The following is a 23,242-nucleotide window of genomic DNA, read 5'->3' on the forward strand; positions in this document are numbered from 1 at the left end:
TAAAGTAAATTCTATAAGAAAAGATTTTGAAAGTGTAAATTTACGGTTCAGATATCAGATTAACAAGACATATGAACTTTCCTCTATAAACTTTATTTTGGTTCCAAGGGTATAAATTTCATTAGTCAAAAGTCTTGCTGTACATGAAGTCGCTAATACAGTTTCTTTCTAAAACAAATTATCTAAAATGTTACAAAGGTAAACATTATAAAAATAGGCTTCTTATATTCGAAATATACGGAAGAACAAAGGAATCCATACAGTCCGTAACTGATCCTCGAATGGGAGTCTTTCTCTTCTGCGGATAACCGACGGTTATTCTCTACAGAACCGACGCTGCCCCGTTATTCAGTGATGCCCGTTATACGTGATTATAGCCAGACATCAGTCTTCTCCTTCTTCTTCGCTGACCCCGCCGATCATCCGCACGGCGGCGTCCACGCTGAGCACCGACTCGAGCGAGTAGAGGGGCTGCTGCAGCACGAGCACCACGGTGACGTCGATGGCCTCGTAGATGGCGGCGAGCAGCTCGAGGCTCCTGGCGGACGAGAAGTCGCAGGAGGTGACGGTGGAGAGGTCGAGCACGACGTGCGTGAGGCGGCGCGGCTGCGGCGCGGCGCCGGCCCGCACGCGCCACTGCGGCGTCGCCGCCTGCTCGGCGCGCTCCAGCAGGTCGCGCTGCTGGGCAGAGTCCGGCTCGGCGGCCAGCGCCAGCCGCTGCAGCTCCAGCACCCTGGCCGGCTCCACGCCCACCGCGCCGAACACCTGCTCGCGCAGCTCGTCCCGGCTGGGGAACGCCAGCGCCGCGCCTGCCAGCAGCCGCACTACGCGCACGCCGGGCCGCTCCACGGCGGCCGCATTGCCGTCCAGCTCCACGTACGCCGGGGGCCCTGCGCGTACAGTGACCGTACAAAGTGAGCGAGCACTCGGAAGCGCAAAACGAGAATTGTGTCAGCCACATCTCTTTGCACTTCGAGTCACACGATTCTGGGATGGCGCTCGTATAGCGCTTAGCGTATTTTGAGAATTATTACTTTGTTCCTCCTTTCAAGAAACAAACGTCCATAATGCCAATTCCCACACCTTCTACCCCTCTGCAGGTGTGCTACAGGGCTCTGTCCTCTCCTCTCCCCTCTCCTCTACCTCCTGTACACGGCAGATATGCCCCCCCCCCCCTCCAGTACACCTTTTGCAATATGCCGATGACACCGCATTCCTCGCCCTTGCTCCTACCCTCCAACGGTCCCAACGCCTTCTCCAGAATCACCTTGACCTTTTTGCCACATGGTGTAACCAGTGGCTCCTGACAATCAATCCTTCCAAGACCCATGCAATCATCGTAGGTCGTACCACTCGCTCCTTCCAGCTCCTGAATTTCTCCCTTACCATCTGCGCCCATCCTGTCCGCCTCTCCCCCACCCTCACCTATCTTGGCCTCACCATTGACCGTCACCTCACCTGGATCTCTCATCTCCGCTCCATCCAATCCAAAGCCCACAACCACCTCCGACTCCTCAAACTCCTCTCTGGCCGGAAATGGGGGTTGCACCCCTCTACCATCCTCCACACCTACAAATACTTAATCCGTCCCATCCTCTGTTACGCCAGTCCCGCCTGGATAACCGCCCCCCCCCCCACACAAATTCTATAAGTCCCTCCAAATCCTTGAGCGTCATGCACTCCGCCTCGCCTTCCATATACGCCTCCTGTCCCCCATGCGGATCCTCTATGACGTCATTCCTTTCACCAATCTGCTCCTATTCCTCGAACATATCCGCATACTCTACACGTCCCGCCACCTTGATCCCCTTCACCCCCTGGTTGCACCTCTCCTCTCCCATGCCCACCCCCTGCCACGCCTTCACCGTTCTGTCCACCCTACCCTCAATCTCTACACCCTTCATCTCCTTTACCAAGGTGGCATCCATCAACTCCCCCTCCCAGATGATGCCCTCTCTCCCTCCATTTATCCCTCCTATCAACTCTGATCCTCACCCCCGCTCCTTTCCTCCGTCCTTTTCCTGGGCTCCCTCTCCCCCCTTCCATCCTGTGTTTCTCCCCGCCAAACCTCTCCCTACCTCCCTTCTCCCCCCCCCCCCCCGAGTCCTTTTGTCTTTCCGTCCTCTGCCTTCCCCACTCCCTGTCACGTCTGCCCAGCACCCCCCACCCCTCTTATGTGTCCTCATCCTCCATCGCCTCCTTCCCCCCTCACCCCCTTCGTTTTTCCTCTCCTTCCCCCCTTTTATTTTTCCCATCATCTCTCCAGTTTCCCCCACCTGCTCTCGGCTGTGGTATGTCATATTTTAGTGCAGTGTTCCAGTGACTGTTCAGTGTTGTTTCATCTTATCCCGTGTTGCGAACAGAAACCATGCTGTCGCTGGGTGTGAATTTTATGTCTTTTGCGAACAGAAACCAGACTGTCGCCGTTTTCTTTTTTTAATTGTCTGTCTAGTATTTTACCTGTCTGCTTCATCTGTATTTTATTAGTATCATCATCCCTTTGTTCTACGTTTTAAGTTCTACGATTTTTTCGCCATGTTACCATTTGTCTTCGATTTTGTCACCTGTTTTTTATTATATATTATCTTATCCTTTTCTTAAAACAAAGTCTATTGGCTGAAGAGTGGCATACTGAGCTGCTGCCAGCCTGTCCCCTTCGGGGGGGATTCGAAATTCATTAAAGAAAAAAAATTCAAGACACTCTCCTCTCCCATCTGCGCCCCCCGCCACACCTTCACTGTTGTGTTCCCCCTACCCTCCATCTCTACACCATTCATCTCCTTTCCCAAGGTGGCTTCCATCAACTCCCCCTCCCGGATGATGCCCTCTCTCCCTCCATTTATCCCTCCTATCAACTCTGATCCTCACCCCCCCTTCTTTCCTCCATCCATTTCTTAGGCTCTCTCTCCCCCCCTTCCATCCTCTTTTTCCCCACCTACCCTCTGCCTGCCCCCCTTCTCTCCACCCGAGTCCCTTTTGCATTTCCGCCCCTCTGTCTTTTCCCATTCCCTCTCGCGTCTGCCCTGCCCCTCCCCCCCTTATGAGTCCTCTCCCTCCTTTGGTTCCCCCCTCCTTTCGTTTTTCCTCTCCTCCCTCATTGTTTTCCCCCTCATCTGTCCAGGTCCACCCCCCATCTGCCCTAGGCTAAGATGTGTCCTCTTTGTGCCGACGTTTTAGTGCAGTGTTTACAGTGAGTTTTCACTGTTGTGTGTCTTTTCCAAAGTCTTGCGAACGGTCATTATACTGTCGCTGGGTGTGATTTTATATCTCTTGCGAACAGAAACCAGACTGTCGATATGTTTTTTTTTAATTGTCTGTCTACTATGTTACCTGTCTGCATCCTGTGTATTTTATTCGCTTTGCCAACCCTTTGCTTTATGTTTTAACTTTCCACAATTTCCGCCGTTCTACAATTTAAGTCCCCGTTTTAACGCCTGCTTTCATTGTTTCTTAACTTCTCCTTACGTTTTAAAAAGTCTGGAGACTGCAGAGCAGCGTATTAAGCTGCTGCCAGCCCGCCCTCCTTCGGGGGTAATCGAAATACAATAAAGGAAAAATTCAAGACACTGTCCATTCCGTTCAACTGTTCTTTATAAAACCCCGACGACCCCCCTAAAAGTCGATTAAGACAGAATATCATAACACGAAGAAGGGAAGAGTTATCTTGGCAAATACGACATGTTTGCCGATAACCTAACACCAAGACGTTTTGATAACAACATCATTATACATCACTGAGAGTTTTTGTTATGAAAAGAGGAGGAAGAAACCTCAGATTTAATTAATGGACAAATATCCAAGTGATAATTGCAATTAATATCTTGAAAACTAAGTCCAAGGTGATGTTAGTCAGAGATAACTTTTATGTGGAAGAGAGCTGTATGCGCAACGAAGAAATTCAATGCACCTACAATACTCTTTCACAGATGAAATCGCTTGCTGGCTCTCGTCCTGTAAAGACGTGCGAGAACAATCCTTGTCTTAGTTATTGAGAGTACGGAACGCGACGAGATTGTTTTACGTTCAGAATTGTTTCTTGCGTGACGTGATTCACGAACTTCAGAAACTGATTTTCTAAGCAGAGACAGGAACAGATAGACGCGTTTAACTGTGCATTAGGGATTGATTGAACTTTATTGACGAAACTAGTGAATATGGGACCTGACTTTCAAATAGTTGGAACTAAAAGAAGAGTGGATAGTATATCAAAGGACTACACTCAATTACTCTCGAGTAGGACACAATTACACGACTTCACGAAGATAACACAATTACGCTGAAGGGTCAAGTTGTCGTAATTGTCAAGAAACTTAATTTTAATATAACTGACTTTACCAACCAACTGCGTGTGCGTGTGGTGCGAAAGTTATAAAGTATTTACTGGCCAAGGAACAATACACTGTTCGTTCCAAGTGAAATATCAAGCGTTGACTACATTATTAAGTGGTTTAATCAATGATAGTTAACCAACGACTATTCAGCAGGGACAATTTAATCTGAATATCAAAATACCTACTTCATTAATTAAAAAGAGAACTTTTGAATTTTTTTTTAACATTACGGCGTAGGTTTACTCAGACGTGATCAAAGAGTATCTGTGGATCTCGCTTCATACAGGTTCAACAACTCCATAGCAACGAGACAACAACCTAAGAGAAGATTGAATATTACAATGTTTCCTCGTAATTGGTGGTGTGTACCATGCGGATGAGATAAGATTTAACAACTATTGCATATCCGGGCAATGAATCATTCAGTCTTAAATCACAAGAAGCATCCATCGTACGAGTTCGCATTTCTGTCTCCCGTTCAACAACGGGGACCTACGTCATCGCGCATCGTGTCTCAACTCCACTGCGAGAGCTGTGGCAGCAGCAGCTCTACGGCGTCGACAATATCAGCACGCGGCTGGAGTGCGGAGACGCCACATCTTCCAAGTCCTTTGCTGTCTCTGATAGAATTACAATGTCATCGGCGTACCTTAAGTGTAGTCGAATTAAGTTGGGTGATGCTGAGGGAATTAGATTAGGGAATGAGACACTTAAAGTAGTAAAGGAGTTTTGCTATTTGGGGAGCAAAATAACTGATGATGGTCGAAGTAGAGAGGATATAAAATGTAAACTGGCAATGGCAAGGAAAGCGGTTCTGAAGAAGAGAAATTTGTTAACATCAAGTATAGATTTAAGAGTCAGGAAATCGTTTCTGAGAGTATTTGTATGGAGTGTAGCCATGTATGGAAGTGAAACATGGACGATAAATAGTTCGGACGAGAAGAGAAAAGAAGCTTTCGAAGTGTGGTGCTACAGAAGAATGCTGAAGACTAGATGGGTAGATCACATAACTAATGAGGAGGTATTGAATAGAATTGGGGAGAAGAGGAGTTTGTGGCACAACTTGACTAGAAGATGGGATCGGTTGGTAGGACATGTTCTGAGGCATCAGGGCATCACCAATTTAGTATTGGTGGGCAGCATGGATGGTAAAAATCGTAGAGGGAGACCAAGAGATGAATACATTAAGCAGATTCAGAAGGATGTAGGCTGCAGTACGTACTGGAAGATGAAGGAGCTTGCACAGGATTGAGTAGCATGGAGAGCTGCATCAAACCAGTCTCTGGACTGAAGACCACAACAACAACATACTTCGTTCCTACTGACTGATCACCTTCAGAATTACCCTGAAACTATGTATACACGGTTTAAAGACATATTAAAAATTTGATAGCTGGAACTAAATTTAGCTTTAAGCTGAGAAGAGCAATGTTATTGTGCTTTCTTGCCACACTACCTTTGCTCAGATTCCACTTGTTTTACATTTCTTTGGTAACGATATAAGAGGTGACAGCCAACAATATTGTCTTACGTTCTCTGATGCATTTACCTCTATTGTGGAATTTCTGCTCTAAATAATTACGTAACATTGTACAAGGTAACGAAGTGTCATGAAGAAACAACGAATTTGGAACTACGAACTTATTACAGAAAATACAGTACGCGATTTGCACCACCTATTTATCCATTAATATTTTGAATTTTTCATTATTTACTGTTCTGCTTTTTACAGACAAGTATCTACAACATACCACCTACTGCACTCCCCTGACTGAAGCCCTCGTGAGTTCAACTCGATTTCTAAACTGAAGGAAACACTTCACGTCATTCGCTTCGGAACTGCTACAATTTCGTCGGGCAATAGACAGCGCCGCTTGAACTGTCAACCAACTGGCACTGCAAAGAGTGTCCTACGATTCCCACATCGCTGGCACCGGGCTATACACAATACTGGTGACTCCTTTGAAGATCAGTAAAACTTTTAAACAAGTATCTATTTTGTAAGAGCTGCAAATAAATGGTAGCCACTATTAAAGTTACAAACCCCCTATTAGGATCTCTGAAAATTGATCGTAATTTAACGGAATTATGAGTCAAACTTGACTGTGGAGTGCTGTAAAGTCATAACTTGTGAATTCCGGATTTTCTGTGCAAACTGCGACTTAATGAATAACTAAATTCGGCGCAGTATACAGGGTGATTCAAAAAGAATACCACAACTTTAGGAATTTAAAACTCTGCAACGACAAAAGGCAGAGCTAAGCACTATCTGTCGGCGAATTAAGGGAGCTATAAAGTTTCATTTAGTTGTACATTTGTTCGCTTGAGGCGCTGTTGACAAGGCGTCAGCGTCAGTTTATGCTAAGATGGCGACCGCTCAACAGAAGGCTTTTTGTGTTATTGAGTACGGCAGAAGTGAATCGACGACAGTTGTTCAGCGTGCATTTCGAACGAAGTATGGTGTTAAACCTCCTGATAGGTGGTGTATTAAACGTTGGTATAAACAGTTTACAGAGAATGGGTGTTTGTGCAAAGGGAAAAGTTCTGGACGGCCGAGAACGAGTGATGAAAATGTAGCACGCATCCAGCAAGCATTTGTTCGCAGCCCAGGAAAATCGACTCGCAGAGCTAGCAGAGAGCTGCAAATTCCACAATCAACTGTATGGAGAGTCCTACGAAAAAGGTTAGTTATGAAACCTTATCGTCTGAAATTGGTTCAAGCACTGTCTGCAGCTGATAAGATGGATCGGCCGCCAGCAGCCCGTGACAGAGCACTTCATCACTGGCCTCCAAGAAGCCCTGATCTTACCCCCTGCGATTTTTCTTATGGGGGTATGTTAAGGATATGGTGTTTCGGCCACCTCTCCCAGCCACCATTGATGATTTGAAACGAGAAATAACAGCAGCTGTCCAAACTGTTACGCCTGATATGCTACAGAGAGTGTGGAACGAGTTGGAGTATCGGGTTGATATTGCTCGTGTGTCTGGAGGGGGCCATATTGAACATCTCAGAACTTGTTTTTGAGTGAAAAAAAACCTTTTTAAATACTCTTTGTAATGATGTACAACAGAAGGTTATATTATGTTTCTTTCATTAAATACACATTTTTAAAGTTGTGGTATTCTTTTTGAATCACCCTGTATTTTGAGAGCCTGGACCATGAATTGAAAGGGATCGGGTTGTGGAATATTTTAGCGAGTAGTCATAAACACAGGACATCCGCTCGTAAGATTTTCGGAAACAGGATTGGTTCAATGCCATAAGCTGATTATTAATAGAGATTGTCTTTGCATGTGGATAACTTCAGATTAGTGGAGACTTCGTGGTTATTATGTGTCAAAGGAGTAACAATACATCGTTATGTTCGTTCGAAAACTATTCGTCATTTAAAAGCAAAGTTAACCTGACAATAGCAAACTTTTGACGCACCCTATACAATCGTTTAGTGTTCTACGACACATCATCCAGTCGAGAATCATTAGTCCTTTCCTAACAGGGTAGGGGTGAGTACTGGCGCAGAAAAAGTTATTACTAAAAGGCGAATGGCCATTCACAAGTCACACTCACCCCTGAGTGTACAATGTTCAACGTTTTGCGATAGTGTCAAGAGCGTAGCGACTGGATCAATGAAGTGTGGAACCGTGTGCTATTTTCGGATGAGAACCGATTGAGTCTGCGTAGTCATTCTAGACGTACCCTCATATGGCGACTGATGGGAACAGACAGCGCACCAAGGAAAACTGTCGAACATAATTGATTTGATGATCGAGGTATTATGTTGTGAGGAGGCATAACGTTGCATGGACGTACTGACCTCCAGGTCTTTGAACAAGGTCAGTTATAGTGAGACTCTGCTCCTTCCCACGTGCGGCTTTTCAGGGGGGCGAATTCGGCTCTGACTTCATTTTTATGGATGACGAGGCGCCACAGCATCGAGCACCGCAGATGGAGAAGCTGTTCAAAAAAGAGGATACTCGAAACCGGACTGGTCTGTCCGTTTCCCCGACTTCAGTCCCATGGAGCACATGTGGGACATGTTGAGGAGGCGTACTGCGGCACATCCACATGAACCAGCCGTCTGCCGCGATGGTGGAGGAACGGAAAGTCATGCGACAGAAGCTGCTTACCAACTTTATGACCAGCATGGGGGCACGTCGCAGAACATGCACTGCTGCCCAATGTGGTCACACACCCTATTAAGATCCATGTCCCCCTTTTACATTGACCAGGGCACCATCGTAAATCAATGTAATCTCGGTGTAATTATCAAAATCGAATAAAAGTTTCATTTCTGCTCCACCCATTGCGAATTTCTTTCAGTTGTCTTGTGTGCCATATTGTAAGAGTTTTTCTATATAAGGGCCAAGTTTCAGCGAGCAATGAGTGTCATCATGCGAAAGTTACTTATGCATACGAGAGTATATAACGCTCATTTAGTCCACTTGGATGATAGATAGGCCGGCCGAAGTGGCCGTGCGGTTAAAGGCGCTGCAGTCTGGAACCGCAAGGCCGCTACGGTCGCAGGTTCGAATCCTGCCTCGGGCATGGATGTTTGTGATGTCCTTAGGTTAGTTAGGTTTAACTAGTTCTAAGTTCTAGGGGACTAATGACCTCAGCAGTTGAATCCCATAGTGCTCAGAGCCATTTGAACCATTTTGATTATAGATAGATAGATATTCAGCGACCACAGGCCCTACAGACCACGCGCTGCTTCCACAAACTGCCCCCATTCCTTCCTATTTTGTTGCCGGTTCCTCCAGGTGTCTTCAATTCCCAAGGCTGCTAGGTCCTTCGCCAGGTCGTCCATCCAGCGCAGCCTTGGTCGTCCAATGGGGCGTTTGGTGTTTGGTTTCCCCGCTAGTGCCATCTTCGCCTGTCTTCCTTCTGGCATACGGGCTACATGGCCCACCCGTTGTATTCTGTTCCTCTTTATCTTCTGCAGGATAGCTGGTTGTCGCATCAGAAGGTAGATTTCCTCGTTTTTCCTCCTCCTCCATTCTCCGTTATCTAAAACTGGTCCCCATATCTTCCTCATTACCCTTCTTTCAAATATTAATAGATTTTCCATTTCTCGCTTAGTCATGCTCCATGTCTCTGAACTTTACATTACTGCTGGGTATATCACTGTGTTGTAGATTTTCATCTTAGCGTTCACTGAGATCGATTTGGAGCCAAGCGTCTCTCTAAGGGAATGCATGCATTTCGTTCCCACTGCTATTCTTTCCTTGATGTCCATTTTTATGTTGCAGTCCGTGGTAAACCAAGATCCCAAGTATTTTAACTGGTCTACTTGAACCTCTTGCCATCATTCTCATAGATGATCTTATCAGAATTGCGTGACCTGTTCTGTGTTTGCATATTTAGATAATCCTGAGATATTCAACCGTTCCAGAAGATTATTTCAATGAACTGGACAGCAGTGGCTGGAGGAAGAGGAATCTGCGAGCGCTAAAACGGAATAAAGTTTCGTGAATAGAGGAACTAGTCAGAAATAGTCATTGCACCATGCTTTTGAGAAGTTCGTTACATATTTAAACGATTTGTTGCACATATGAACGTCAGTGTGTAGTTTCCACTATGCACAGATTCATTTCTACGCCGCCTACAAACTACAGTAGAAAAAAATTTATGTCTCCAATCAGACGCGATTCATGTCTACCCAAAATACAGCGTAACTAAAAGGTTATACAGGTACACTCATGTTCAGAAAAAAAAACAGAACACCTTGAAGGACTAGAGATAGAACGTTCATATTCACAGGACATTTACAGTAGTATGTTCTGCTGAAATGATTAGCGTTTCAGTAACCTCGGTTCAGCATGTGTCCTGTTGCCTAGTAGGCACAGGATTTGCTTGAGTCCTGATAACTTGTTCAATGCGTGATGGCATCGACGCGAATAAGGCACGAATGGCGTCCTGTGGTATAGACACCGACGCCGCATTCACCTGGTTCCAAGGTCCGTCTCCGGTCCTTGGCATTGGGTCACAACGCTGCACCCATCGTTTCACCATATTCCACACATTTTCACTTGGCGACAAGTCCGGCGATGTGGTGGGCCACAGTAAAAAAAAGCTGACATCTTGTGACACCAAGCAGGCAAGAATTTGTGCATCAACATGTGGTCGTGCATTGTCTTGCGGAAGAACGGCGCCTAGGGTGTTGTGCATAAACGGTATGGCTACGGGTCGCAGGGTGTCATTGACGTAGCTCTCACTGGTCACAGCGCCCTGGACACGCACCATTATTGTACCCAATGGCACCCCACTCCATAGAGCCTTGAGTTGGCGCCGTACGTCTTGTCCGAATGCAGTAACTGTGATACCGCTCCTCCTGTTCGCGGCGAACAGAACATGGATTCGTCCGAAAACACTATCTGATGCCATTCCTGTCCCCAGCAACATCGTTCTCTGCACCATTTCCGTCTAGCATGTTTCGGAATATTCGTCAAAGGGAGGTGGAGAGGTGGACGTGTAGTTTGTTACAGCGTTGCACTTATAAGAAAACTGCAACCTTTTCCTCTACTCACTCTCCATCCTGCGAACTTCAGATTATTGGACAACAGGCAGATTGAATATTCCAAGACTTCCCAAAAGTGTTTGATACAGAGCCACACTGCACACTGTTGACATAGGTCTGAGTATGCAGAATAGTTACTGAGATATGTGAGTGGCTCGAAGACTTAATGCAATACGTTGTCCTGGACGACGAGAGTTCATCAGAGACAGGGATATTGTCGAGATAGTATCATAGTATCGCTTGCGTCCTCTGTATACATACACGATCTGAGGAAAACCGTGGGCAGCAATTGCTACTATTTGCTGATGATGCTGTGGTGTATGGGATGGTGTAGTGTAGAGTGAGTGTAGCAGGATGCAAAATGACTTAGAGAAAATTTCTAGTTGGTGTGACGAATGGTGGCTTGCTCCAGAGCTCGAAAAATTTACTGTGTGGTTATAATTAAACTTTCGCTACTTGAGAGGGCTCCCATTAATTTTTGTGGAAACATTTTTAAGCACATGCGGAAGAGACATAACGTCGATGAAGAAACAATACCGCGTAACTGACAAATTTGCAGATTTTTCGTTTTTCAGTCATATGATGTCGTTGACCGTACGCACATCTGCTCTTAACGCCATAATGCCGAATTTTTAATTATTTACCATGAAAAAAATTATCCAAAACAATACCGCGTATGTGACACAGCAAATAAACAGATGGCAATACCGCAGAACCGTAGAGAATTAAATACCGCGTATCTACAATCTATGGATACTGTAAACAATACAGCGCAGCCACAGCACATTGTTACTGCCTTATTACGTATTTAACAGTGCTCGAAGGTAGTTCCATGCTAGTAGCTTCATTCGTGATAATGGACAGCGATATAGATGACGATCTTTTTACTGAAGAAGAAATCGTTTCTCAGCTTATGAAATCGGAGAATTGTTCCGGAGAGTGACAGCGGTAAGAAACTTGTTTTATTATTCATCTTTGTTAGTAGCACCGCAAGTGTCTTATTGTGATATAAATCAGAACGCCCCCACTTCACTCGTTCTGTGCTTTATTCGTTTCTGCCAAAGATTTCTAGACTGTCCGCTTTCTTCTAGGATCTACCGTAAATACGGAACAAACAACAGGCGAGAAAAGTCGTAACGCTGAAGTTACATTTACCGAAGAAGAATTAATTTCGTATATGGGGTTCTCGGTTACGTTCCTGCAACATCTAATGACGCAGATAAATTTTTTGGGATTATTGTTAATGGCATTACTGATGCCGTCGTTCTCATAAATACATGAATTTGAGCTTCATCTTTGTCTGCTTAAATTAATTTATAAATATTTTTCCGTCTAGGAACTTCAGTGGCTGTATCAAACAATGCTCAAAATGAAACCACAGTCACAGTTTCCACTACAGACGACAGTACTTCACACTCATTGCTATGATGGTACTCATTGTTTGCCAAACAGTCTGGATAAATCATCGGAAGATCACGGGAGCAATAATGATGCTGACAGTGACGGCCAAGAATTTTATGGTGAGGTAATCAGTGACAGGGAAAGGAAGTCTAAACCACATTCTGAAGATCGGAATAAAAATGCCAATAAAATTCTGAGAATGCGTGGACAGTCGTATATTGGATAGAAAAGAACTCTTGGGATTAAAGAATGGACTGTCCGATATTGGCTGGGTTATTCCACACATGGGATGAGTCCTGATACAGAATCGTCACGACCTCGAATCAAACAGACGAAGACGAAAGATGAGAGAATCTTCATGAAAGAATTCCTGGACTCTATTCCGAAGCTTCCGTCGCATCATTGCAGGAAATCCTCCTCCAAGTTGTACCTTGACCCTATTTTACAACCCAAACAACAGCTGTGTGGACTCTATGTGGAAAAATGTCATGCGGAGAAGGTTTCACGATTAAGTCGGGCTACCTTTAACTTGATTTTAGAAGATGGTAATATTAACTTATTTTCCCCCAAGAAAGACCATTGCGACTTGTGTTGTAGTTACAGGCTTGGTAACGTGAGTGAAGACGTGTGGAAGCAACATACAGAACAGAATGAGCAGGCAAGGAGGCAAAAAGATGCTGACAAGAAAGAAGCCCAGCAGAAGCTCTGCTCGGGATATACCATGGATTTACAGGCCGTGAAGGTAGCTCCATTTTTAAGTGCAACTGCAGTTTATTATAAAACAAAGTTGGCTGTTCATAACTTTACAATATGTAATTGGGGAATTCGTGATGCAGTATGTTACTGGTTCGATAAAACGCAAGGTGATTTGGTTGCATCATGTTTTGCCTCATGCATCGTGGACACCCTATCCAGAACAATTAAGGAAAATCCCGTTTAAGTCATTCTGTATTCTGACGGCTGCACATATCAGAACAGATATTATCAACTGCACTTTTAAAATTAGCAATTGATTTTGGAGTACTGATTACAGAAATGTTTTAGGAGAAAGGCCATACTCAGATGGAATGTGACTCAGTTCACAGTTCCTTTGAGTGCAAGCCTAAAGCACATGAAGTTACACTTCCTAACCAATACGCTTTGATATCTAAAGAAGCGAGAAGAAGCCATAATCATACGAAGTCCATTACCTAGATTATTCCTTCTTCATCAACTACGCAGAGAATAGTTTGTGGCTGTACGACTCAATTAGACCTGGAAGAGCTGTAAAAATGAGCCTACAGTTACCGATCTGAGGGCGCTACAGTACCGCTCAAATGGTATTATTTACTACAAGTGCTAACGAGGTGTGGCAAGAATTACCGAGATGTTTGCTCCCTGAAACTATACAAAGAAAGACTGAAAATCAAGAAATCCAAATGGGATCATTTCCAAAAACTTAAATCTGTTCTTCCTAAAGATTGTCATAGTTATTATGACAACATTCCTTATGACTGAAAATTATCGCGGGGGTAACTGTGTGACGAGTATCAGTATAGTGTAATTCTCCGTTGCTGCTTTGAGTCTTTTAGTGACGTTTATGATTTTTCCTGAGGAAATGTGCAGACATTATCGGAACTATGTAAACGGTATATTTATTTAAAATGTTTCTATGAAATCTTTCAATAAAAAATGATTAATACTCCAAAACGTGTTCTTACTGGCTTTTTCAGCACCAAATGCCAACGTAAATGTGTCAAGTCGTGCCAGGAGACTTGCAAACAAATACCGCGTAAGTAACAGATCACGGCATAAATACCGAGACAGTTCCGCGTATGTGCCCTAATTAAGCTTTCTAAAGCGTATTTTTTTTTGTTTCACATTTTTATTTGATCCAATATTTCCTTGTAGTGCTACGATGCAAATTTAACACCACTGTGAGATGTATTACGCATTTTCGACACTTTTTTGTCTCTCGTGTAAAATTCTTATTTTGCTACCGGCCAGAGAGACCGTGCGGTTCTAGGCGCTACAGTCTGGAGCCGAGCGACCGCTACGGTCGCAGGTTCGAATCCTGCCTCGGGCATGGATGTGTGTGATGTCCTTAGGTTAGTTAGGTTTAAGTAGTTCTGAGTTCTAGGGGACTGATGACCTCAGCAGTTAAGTCCCATAGTGCTCAGAGCCATTTGAACCATTTTTCTTTTTTTGATGCTTACGCGGTATTGTTTCTTCGCCGACGTAAGCAGTAAACAACTGAATGAAACGCATTTTAATTTAAACATGAGAGGGTATCATTTGTTAATTGCGCATTGTGGTGGCTGACATTTCGCAATTTTTCACAAACACAACTTTTATTTATGCAAATTCAAAAGTTTAATGACTGAACAACAAACGAAAGGTAACAATAACGGTGCCAGTAAAAGTCTCCTTATTGAGGCAAACAAAAGATCACTTCTAATTTTCCACAAATGTTCGTGGTACACACACACACACACACACACACGCACACAACACACACACACACACACACACACACACACACACACACACACACACACACACACACTAGTAACTAGTAACAGTACAATTCAGAAACGAAGACGTAATCTTCAGCGATCACAGCATACAGCGCGAGCTGAACTTGGTTCTAGACCCCAAATAGCTGCCTCGGGTTTTGGCGTAGTGATACTTCCAGCAGGCCGTTGCTCGAGATCCCCCTGCATGAGGTAGTGCTCGGAATGTCTGTTTCCATTATCTTGTGTGTAAATAGCCTGTGTCCACCATGGTGCTTTTGGTGCGCCTTGGGCATAGACAACCTCGTCCTCTGTCGTGTAATATGGGTTGCCGGTCCTCAGGGGCTACCTTGTCTCCGGTATAACACGTACCATGTTTACGTTGCAGGTTACAAACGTTGCTGACTGTGACGACCATGTGCATCCACGACACCCTCGAAGAGCACTAGAGATTGCTCTACTGCCACCCGAAATATCTCATATGAAGTGCTGACGACCTCCGTCGCTATGCTCATCTTCAACCTCCAAAATGAGTTAGCGTACCTGCCAGACAGAAATCACACTGCTTCAGATCTCATGATCTTGGTGGCTACGCAGTTTGGAAAGGTTGACCAATGATTCGGTTTCATCCAAATGTGTTACTGAGTAATCAAGAAACCTCTCGAGCAATACGAGCTCCAAAGCTACTTTATGCATCAAAACAGTTCATTTCAAAGCATCTATTTGCCGTAGAGTAGGGATCACATGTTGGCGAAGCAGATGGTAGTAATGTGTGCGGTTCACGCTGCATGTACTTGCTCCTTGGGCTACGACTTCCTCAACTGAAAATGGGCCCGTGAATCGTTCACTATAGACGTCCGATGGTGGTGACAATCGCCAAATGTGGTAAGTGTGAGTGGTCACTGTCTCAGTGATCGTAAAATATTCTCATCGCTCCACAAAATGTTGCAAGGCCACAAGTCGTCAACTTCAAACCTGCAGGAAAAGCAAGAGCAAACTCTACTCGAAAGTCTGAATCACGCCGAAAAAGTTGCTGAGTAACGTGAAGTTTGTACGGATACCATTTTACAATTGTTCGTACCACTTAACGAATGGAGCACCAGTTCGCGCACTGCTTGAAAAACTGACTTTACGTCCAGATTTCTCAGTAATGGCAACAACTGGTGGCTCAATTGGCCGTCGGCGTCTACCAGGATAATTTCCAAATCGTCAGTTAATTCAAACGTCCGAATCATGATCTTCAACCACGGTGCGAAAAGAGTACCTCTCCGCACTCCTTTGATGAGGCGATACTCGAGAAGAACAGCAGCTCTATTACTGTTGTTTCAATAAAATAGCTTTATGATAAAGCCTTCCTAACCTTTTCCAGGCCCAAGTTGAAATTCTGCAACTGTAACGCCAAGTAATGCTCATGTTTCAACACAACGTCTGCATCCTAGTACCAGCGGCTAACAGGAAGTCATGACACACTGCTAACAACATAAATCCTGTATCGTTCCTATAAAGTTTGGTACCCATACGGTAAACAATTTCCCATCTATATTGGCTCAAGATTACACTACTGGCCATTAAAATTGCTACACCACGAAGATGACGTGCTACAGACGCGAAATTTAACCGACAGGAAGAAGACACTGTGATCTGCAAATGATTAGCTTTTCAGAGCATTCACACAAGGTTGGCGCCGTGGCGATTCCTACAACGTGCTGACATGAGGAAAGTTTCCAACCGATTTCTCATGCGCAAGCAGCAGCTGACCGGCGTTGCCTGGTGAAACGTTGTTGTGATGCCTCGTGTAAGGAGGAGAAATGCGTACCATCACGTTTCCGACTTTGATAAAGGTCGGATTCAAGCCTATCGCGATTGCGGTTTATCGTATCGCGACATTGGTGCTCGCGTTGGTCGAGATCCAATTACTGTTAGCAGAATATGGAATCGCTGGATTCAGGAAGGACGGCTGGGGTGGCCAAGCGGTTTAAGGCGCTACAATCTGGAACAGCGCGACCGCTATGGCCGAAGGTTCGAATTCTGCCTCGGGCATGGATGTGTGTGATGTCGTTAGGTTAGTTAGGTTTAAGTAGTTCTAAGTTCTAGGGGACTGCTGACGTTAGAAGTTAAGTCCCACAGCCGGCCGAAGTGCCCGTGCGGTTAAAGGCGCTGCAGTCTGGAACCGCAAGACCGCTACGGTCGCAGGTTCGAATCCTGCCTCGGGCATGGATGTTTGTGATGTCCTTAGGTTAGTTAGGTTTAACTAGTTCTAAGTTCTAGGGGACTAATGATCTCAGCAGTTGAGTCCCATAGCGCTCAGAGCCATTTTTTAAGTCCCACAGTTCTCAGAGCCATTTGATTCAGGAAGGTAATACGGAATGCCGTGCTGGATCCCAACGGCCTCGTATCACTAGCAGTCGAGATGACAGGCATCTTATCCGCATGCCTGTAACGGATCGTGCAGACACGTCTCGACCCCTTAGTCAACAGATGGGGACGTTTGCGAGACAACAACCATCTGCACGAACAGTTTGGCGACGATTGCAGCAGCATGGACTATCAGCTCGGAGACCGTGGCTGCGGTTACCCTTGACGCTGTATCACAGACAGGAGCGCCTGCGATGGTGTACTCAACGACGAACCTGGGAGCACGAATGGCAAAACGTCATTTTTTCGGAAGAATCCAGGTTCTGTTTACAGCATCATGATGGTCCCATCCGTGTTTGGCGACATCGCGGTGAACGCACATTGGAAGCGTGTATTCGTCATCGCCATACTGGCGTATCACCCGGCTTGATGGTATGGGGTGCCATTGGTTACACATCTCGGTCACCTCTTGTTCTCATTGACGGCACCTTGAACAGTGGACGTTACGTATCAGATGTGTTACGACCCGTGGCTCTACCCTTCATTCGATCCGTGCGAAACCCTACATTTCAGCAGCATAATGCACGACCGCATGCTGCAGGTCCTGTACGGGTCTTTCTGGATACAGAAAATTTTCGACTGCTGCCCTGGCCGGCACACTCTCCACATCTCTCACCAATTGAAAACGTCTGGTCAGTGGTGGCCGAGCAACTGACTCGTCACAATACGCCCCTCACTACTCTTGATGAACTGTGGTATTGTGTTGAAGCTGCATGGGCAGCTGTATCTGTACACGCCATCCAAGCTCTGCTTGACTCAATGCCCAGGCGTATCAAGGCCGTTATTACGGCCAGAGGTGGTTGATCTGGGTACTGATTTCTCAGGATCTATGCACCCAAATTGCGTGAAAATGTAATCACATGTCAGTTCTCGTACGATATATTTGTCCAATGAATACCCGTTTATCATCTGCATTTCTTCTTGGTGTAGCAATTTTAATAGCCAGTAGTGTGTAATCAAATGGCTCTGAGCACTATGGGACTTATCTTCGGACGTCATTAGTCCCCTAGAACTTTGAACTACTTAAACCTAACTAACCTAAGGACACCAATTACATCCATGCCCGAGGCAGGATTCGAACCTGCGACCGTAGCAGTCCCGCGGTTCCAGACTGTAGCGCTTAGAACCGCTCGGCCACTCCGGCTGGCTCGTGGGTAGTGATCGGAACTTTGGGATCTGCACCAGGGAGACACTGAAGCATTTCAGAAATATGCTGCAAGGTTCGTTACCGGTAGCTTCGATTAGCACGCGAGTAATACGGAAATGGTCCGTGAATTCAAATGGGAATCCTCGGAGGAATGAAATGGGAATCCCTGGAGGAAAGAAAACGTTCATTTTGCGGAATAATATCGAGAAAATTTAGAGAACCGGCATTTTATGCTGACTGAAGGACGATTGTACTATCGCCGATATACATTTTGCTTACTGATCGCGAAGACAAGATAAGAGAAATTAGGGCTCGTACGAAGACATATAGACCCTCGTTTCTCCTTCGGGCTCTTTCCAATTAGAACAGGAATGGGAACTAATAGTGGTACATGGTAGACTCCGTCACGCACCGGAAGGTGGCCTGTTGATTACGACGTTAGTTCAAAAACCAACTCGGATTAGTGCCGGAGTGACAGTGGAGAAGAAGACGATGAAGATGATGACGATGACTGGTTTGTGGGGCGTTCAACTGCTCGGTTATCAGCGCCCGTACAAATTCCCAACCTTTGCTCGGTCCAATCTCGCCACTGTCATGAATTATGATGAAATGATGAGGACAACACAAGTAACCAGTCATCTCGAAGCAGGTGAAAATCCCTGACCCCGCTGGGAATCGAACCTGGGCCCTCGTGCTCGGGAAGCGAGACCACGAGTTGCGGACGACGGTGGAAGAGCTTGAAGAAAAACTCATCTCTCTCTCTCTCTCTCTCTTCTCTCTCTCTCTCTCTCTCTCTCTCTCTCTGTGTGTGTGTGTGTGTGTGTGTGTGTGTGTGTGTGTGTGTGTGTGTGTGTGAGTGAGTGAAATATCCCTTCGATCTTGGCAAGGCAAAACTACCACAGAGAAATTGCAGCTGCTTAGCTAACTGAACGAGTCGTACGCAGCGCAGTGAGTAGTTCAAGAGTTTTCAACGAGGGAGACTGCCGGTCGGCGACTATCCCACCCTGGACCATCTTCCACATCATCACTGTCCATAAGGAATCTGCATCACGTGGTCAGATGGTAACCGGGGAAACCTACCAGGGAATCCTAGCACTCATGAGAGACGCAGTGTGCAGGAAAACGCGCGGATTTTGGGAGAACCGGACTTGGATGTTGTATCATGACAATGTTCCGGATCACGCGTTACTCCTTGTCCGCAGCTGTATAGCAAAACACTAAATTCCCGTTGCATCCCATACACCGTATTCTCCGGACATAGCGCAAGCAGTCTTTTTTCTGTTTCCCAAACTTGAAACCACGTTATAAAGGACGTAGTTTCCAAGCCGTAGAAGAGATTCAACACAGTGCAATAGGAGATATGTGCGCCATACCAGAAAATCAGTTCCAGGAAGATCTCGAAAAGTGGGAGAAACAATAAGTACGGTGTATTGTGTTAAAAAATAATGCTAATTATGACAGATATTTCTTTTTCCTTCTTTCTCTCCTTCTGCTTCATTTATTCTGTACACATATATTTTGACAATTTAGAATATTTGTTCTTTGGTTTTCTAGTATGAAATTTAAATGCTTTTTGATTTATTAATATTGATACACGAATCTCTTTATTGTGTATGAAAATGTGTCAATATATGTTTCATTTTCTTTGTAATGCATTTTTGAAGAGCGTTGTGTGAAATCAAATGTAATATGCAGCATTGTCGTATTAACAGCGATGCGAGAGCGAATCGATGATTGACAGTCGAAGAGTGTCATTATCCAGGGGCGTAGCGCCGTGGAGTGGACGGGTGTGTTGTGTAATCGGGCTCGACGGAGGCACACGAGAATCTATGGCCATGTTGTTATTTTTCGGTCACGCTATAAACTAAATTTAAACATGGACGTTATGAAACAAAATGTAAACAGTGAGCTTCATGGAGTACTATAAACAGCAGTGACAATGTTTATTGAAATGGACTGTGATTTTCGTAGCTAGAAACGAGTAGTTTTGCACGTAACTGAATTGACCGAATTACAGTACAATGAACTTATTATCTTGCGTATGATTCAATGATTTACTGCTCGCACTATAACTTTAACTTTCGCCGTGGAGAGCTATGAACTGTTTGGTACGGGTGGTTCTGTTTTTCGCAATAAATATGAGTTGGCGATCGTTATTGCCAAAAAACCAGATTGTTATTAACGTCGCGATCTCTAGTAAAAGTGCATTGTATACTGCTTCAAAATTGTGTACAGGACGTTAGAAACAAAAACGTGTGTATGGAACGTTGAAATCGCGAACATATAGAAAGCAGATCTACACAGTAACGACTACATCTGCCTTGCCTGTGAGTAAAAGAATGCAGGGAAATACTATTACCCACAGGGGAATCATTTACTAATTAAGATAATGCATCGGCTACAGTTTTCTGCCTGATAGAGTTACTTCAATTACGCCGCCAGCAGCGATAAGCCAACAACGACGTCTCAATGCAAAGACCGCGCGAAGAGAAGCTGTGTGCCAAACGCTCTCCCTGTACGCTCTTAAAGCATCTCATGCAGTTTCAGCTTTAATTTCTTTCTCTTTCGTGCAAACTTTTCTAAGTATTTGCTTTAAAAAAAACTAAATGTTGAAAGTGTGTTTGCAATCAGTGTTGACATTGTTGAATCCTCTCTTAATAGTAGTTGTTACTATTTAGTTTCTATATCTTATTCATTCATCTTATTGTAGTTGTTACTGCACGTTTTTCACGTACTCTCTGGAAGGGTGTGTTTTTACGGATATTAACAGCGTGTGTTTATTGTGGTATGCTCCAGCCCGCGTTATGTTCTGCCCATCATTAAATTCTGAGCACCGACCAATGACAGTTAGCTGGCTCGTCTGTTATTCGTGCAAGGCACGCTATAGGTGGGAATTTCGAATCAGAGCTAGCAGCTACGTAAAATGTGTTTACATTCAATAAGACTTCATATTACGACATACTCATGACCTAGAGCGAGTTTATTTGGCTCTTACAGTTAAAACTGTACAAAATTATAACAATTTCCTTCATTATTTACAAACTGATTTACGGGAGTCGGAGAAAAACGGTTTCTTTTTTGGTTAAATAATCGAGTTTCGCGATCAAAATTACGCAAAATAATCTCTGAGAATTGTTTTCTGCACATGTAGCCCAGCTCGTGTCAGGACTACGTAACACAGCGTGTTGTTGTTTAAGTAAGTTACTCTACTAAGCCTTTTTCTTCACAATAGCCGGCAGGGGGCACTAATTTCAGGGGTAACCTACTGTTGCGCGATAAGCAGTAACGCTGTTATAGCGTTTGTCGGGTTTCTACCTCCACGCCGGTCGTTGTGGCCGAGCGGTTCTAGGCGCTTCAGTACGCAGCCGCGCTGCTGCTATGGTCGCAGATTCGAATCCTGCCTCGGACATGGATGTGTGTGATGTCCTTAGGAACCATTTTTAAGAGCTAGGTTCAAAATGGTTCAAATGACCCTGAGCACTATGGGACTTAACATCTGTGGTCATCAGTCCCCTAGAACTCAGAACTACTTAAACCTAACTAACCTAAGGACATCACAGACATCCATGCCCGAGGCACGATTCGAACCTGCGACCGTAGCGGTCACGCGGTTCCAGACTGAAGCGCCTTTAACCGCACGGCCACACCGGCCGGCTAAGAGCTAGGTACATCTGGAGGTCTCTTCCTTATAACTCGCTGTTGCAAACGGGCGTTGCACCATAACACAGATACAAATCTGAATACAACGAACAGACACGTCAATGACCGGACAGACATATCATAATTTAGTGAAAAAGAAAAAAAAAAAGAAAATTGGGCATGAGGAAGATCGGAACACAGATCTCCCCCTTCACATTCCAACAGCGTGAGTATACAAATACAACGTGCTGGCTATTCGTACTCGCTCGATGTTATACATCTTGAGCTTGGACGGTACACTGTATTGTTCCTTTGACAGTCACCCGCTCTGGGACGCCTTGTCACTGTTCGCGCGACTCCCCCTGACGGAGGATCGAGTCCTCCCTCGGGCATAACTGTGTGGGTTGTCCCTAGAATAAGTTAGTTTCAGTTAGATTAAGTAGTGTGCAAGTCTAGGGACCGATGACCTCAGCAGTTTGGTCCCATAGTAGCTTACCACAAATTTCCAAAAAAATTTTTTCGCTGTTAAGTTCACCTCCTTCCTGTTTTCGTGATTCATCTGTGTTCACTTTTTTCTGTGCTGCCCACCCCACCATGTTACCGGTAAATCTGAGGGGGCTGCGATGCGGTGTTTCCGTCGCCAGTGGGCGGGGTTCCGGCGCCCCGCCCCGCCCCTCACCTTTGGCGGCGGCCAGCATGCCGAGCACCTGGACTCGCGGCGCGGCCCCCCTGACGACCAGGAAGAGCAGCGACAGGGCGACGCCCAGCAGCAGGCCGAGCGCCGTGTCGAGCAGCACGACGCCCAGGAAGGAGGCCACCCACACGCCGCCGTCGAGCAAGCTCAGCCGGAACATGCGCGGCACGTCGCGGCTCGCCGCCATCACCATTCCCCTGCCACACGACCGCCGCCTCACTCCTCTTACGTCTCCCTTAGCCACGCGTGTTCCAACACAAGTATATACAACTAACAAGGGGAGGCCGTCAATTGTGAAATTCAGATTCGATTCATACTGCGCATAATAAAAGCTCATGGCCAGAGGTGTAATGTGGCAAAGCACCAAGATGCACTTCTCAGCCGTTGTCGAGAAAATAGACAGTTAAAAGAAACCGTTGCGGTGAAATACTCTCGACGATTAATAATTTTCCAGAGCGTCCTGGCGCAGCGGTAAGCGCTCGGGTTCGTAATATGAAGGTCGCCAGATCGAATCCCGCGCCATGCAACTTTTTTTTTATTATTAGTTTTTTGTAGTTCAAATATATATATATATATATATATATATATATATATATATATATATA

General features: G+C 45.2%; 1 protein-coding gene across 1 annotated transcript in view; it reads right to left on the reverse strand.

The window, feature by feature from the left end:
• Positions 1 to 384: 384 nt before the first annotated feature.
• Positions 385 to 23,242, reverse strand: part of LOC124795604 (sulfate anion transporter 1-like) — a 164,924-nt gene continuing 142,066 nt past the window's right edge. Inside the window, exons 6-7 of the mRNA XM_047259674.1 lie at positions 22,623 to 22,834; positions 385 to 890 (exon numbers count right to left, since the gene is read on the reverse strand). Of these exons, the coding sequence (XP_047115630.1) occupies positions 385 to 890; positions 22,623 to 22,834 (718 nt within the window). The remainder of the gene's footprint in view (positions 891 to 22,622; positions 22,835 to 23,242) is intronic.

Source organism: Schistocerca piceifrons, chromosome 4, assembly GCF_021461385.2.
Source record: "Schistocerca piceifrons isolate TAMUIC-IGC-003096 chromosome 4, iqSchPice1.1, whole genome shotgun sequence".
NCBI classification, from domain to species: Eukaryota; Metazoa; Arthropoda; class Insecta; order Orthoptera; family Acrididae; genus Schistocerca; species Schistocerca piceifrons.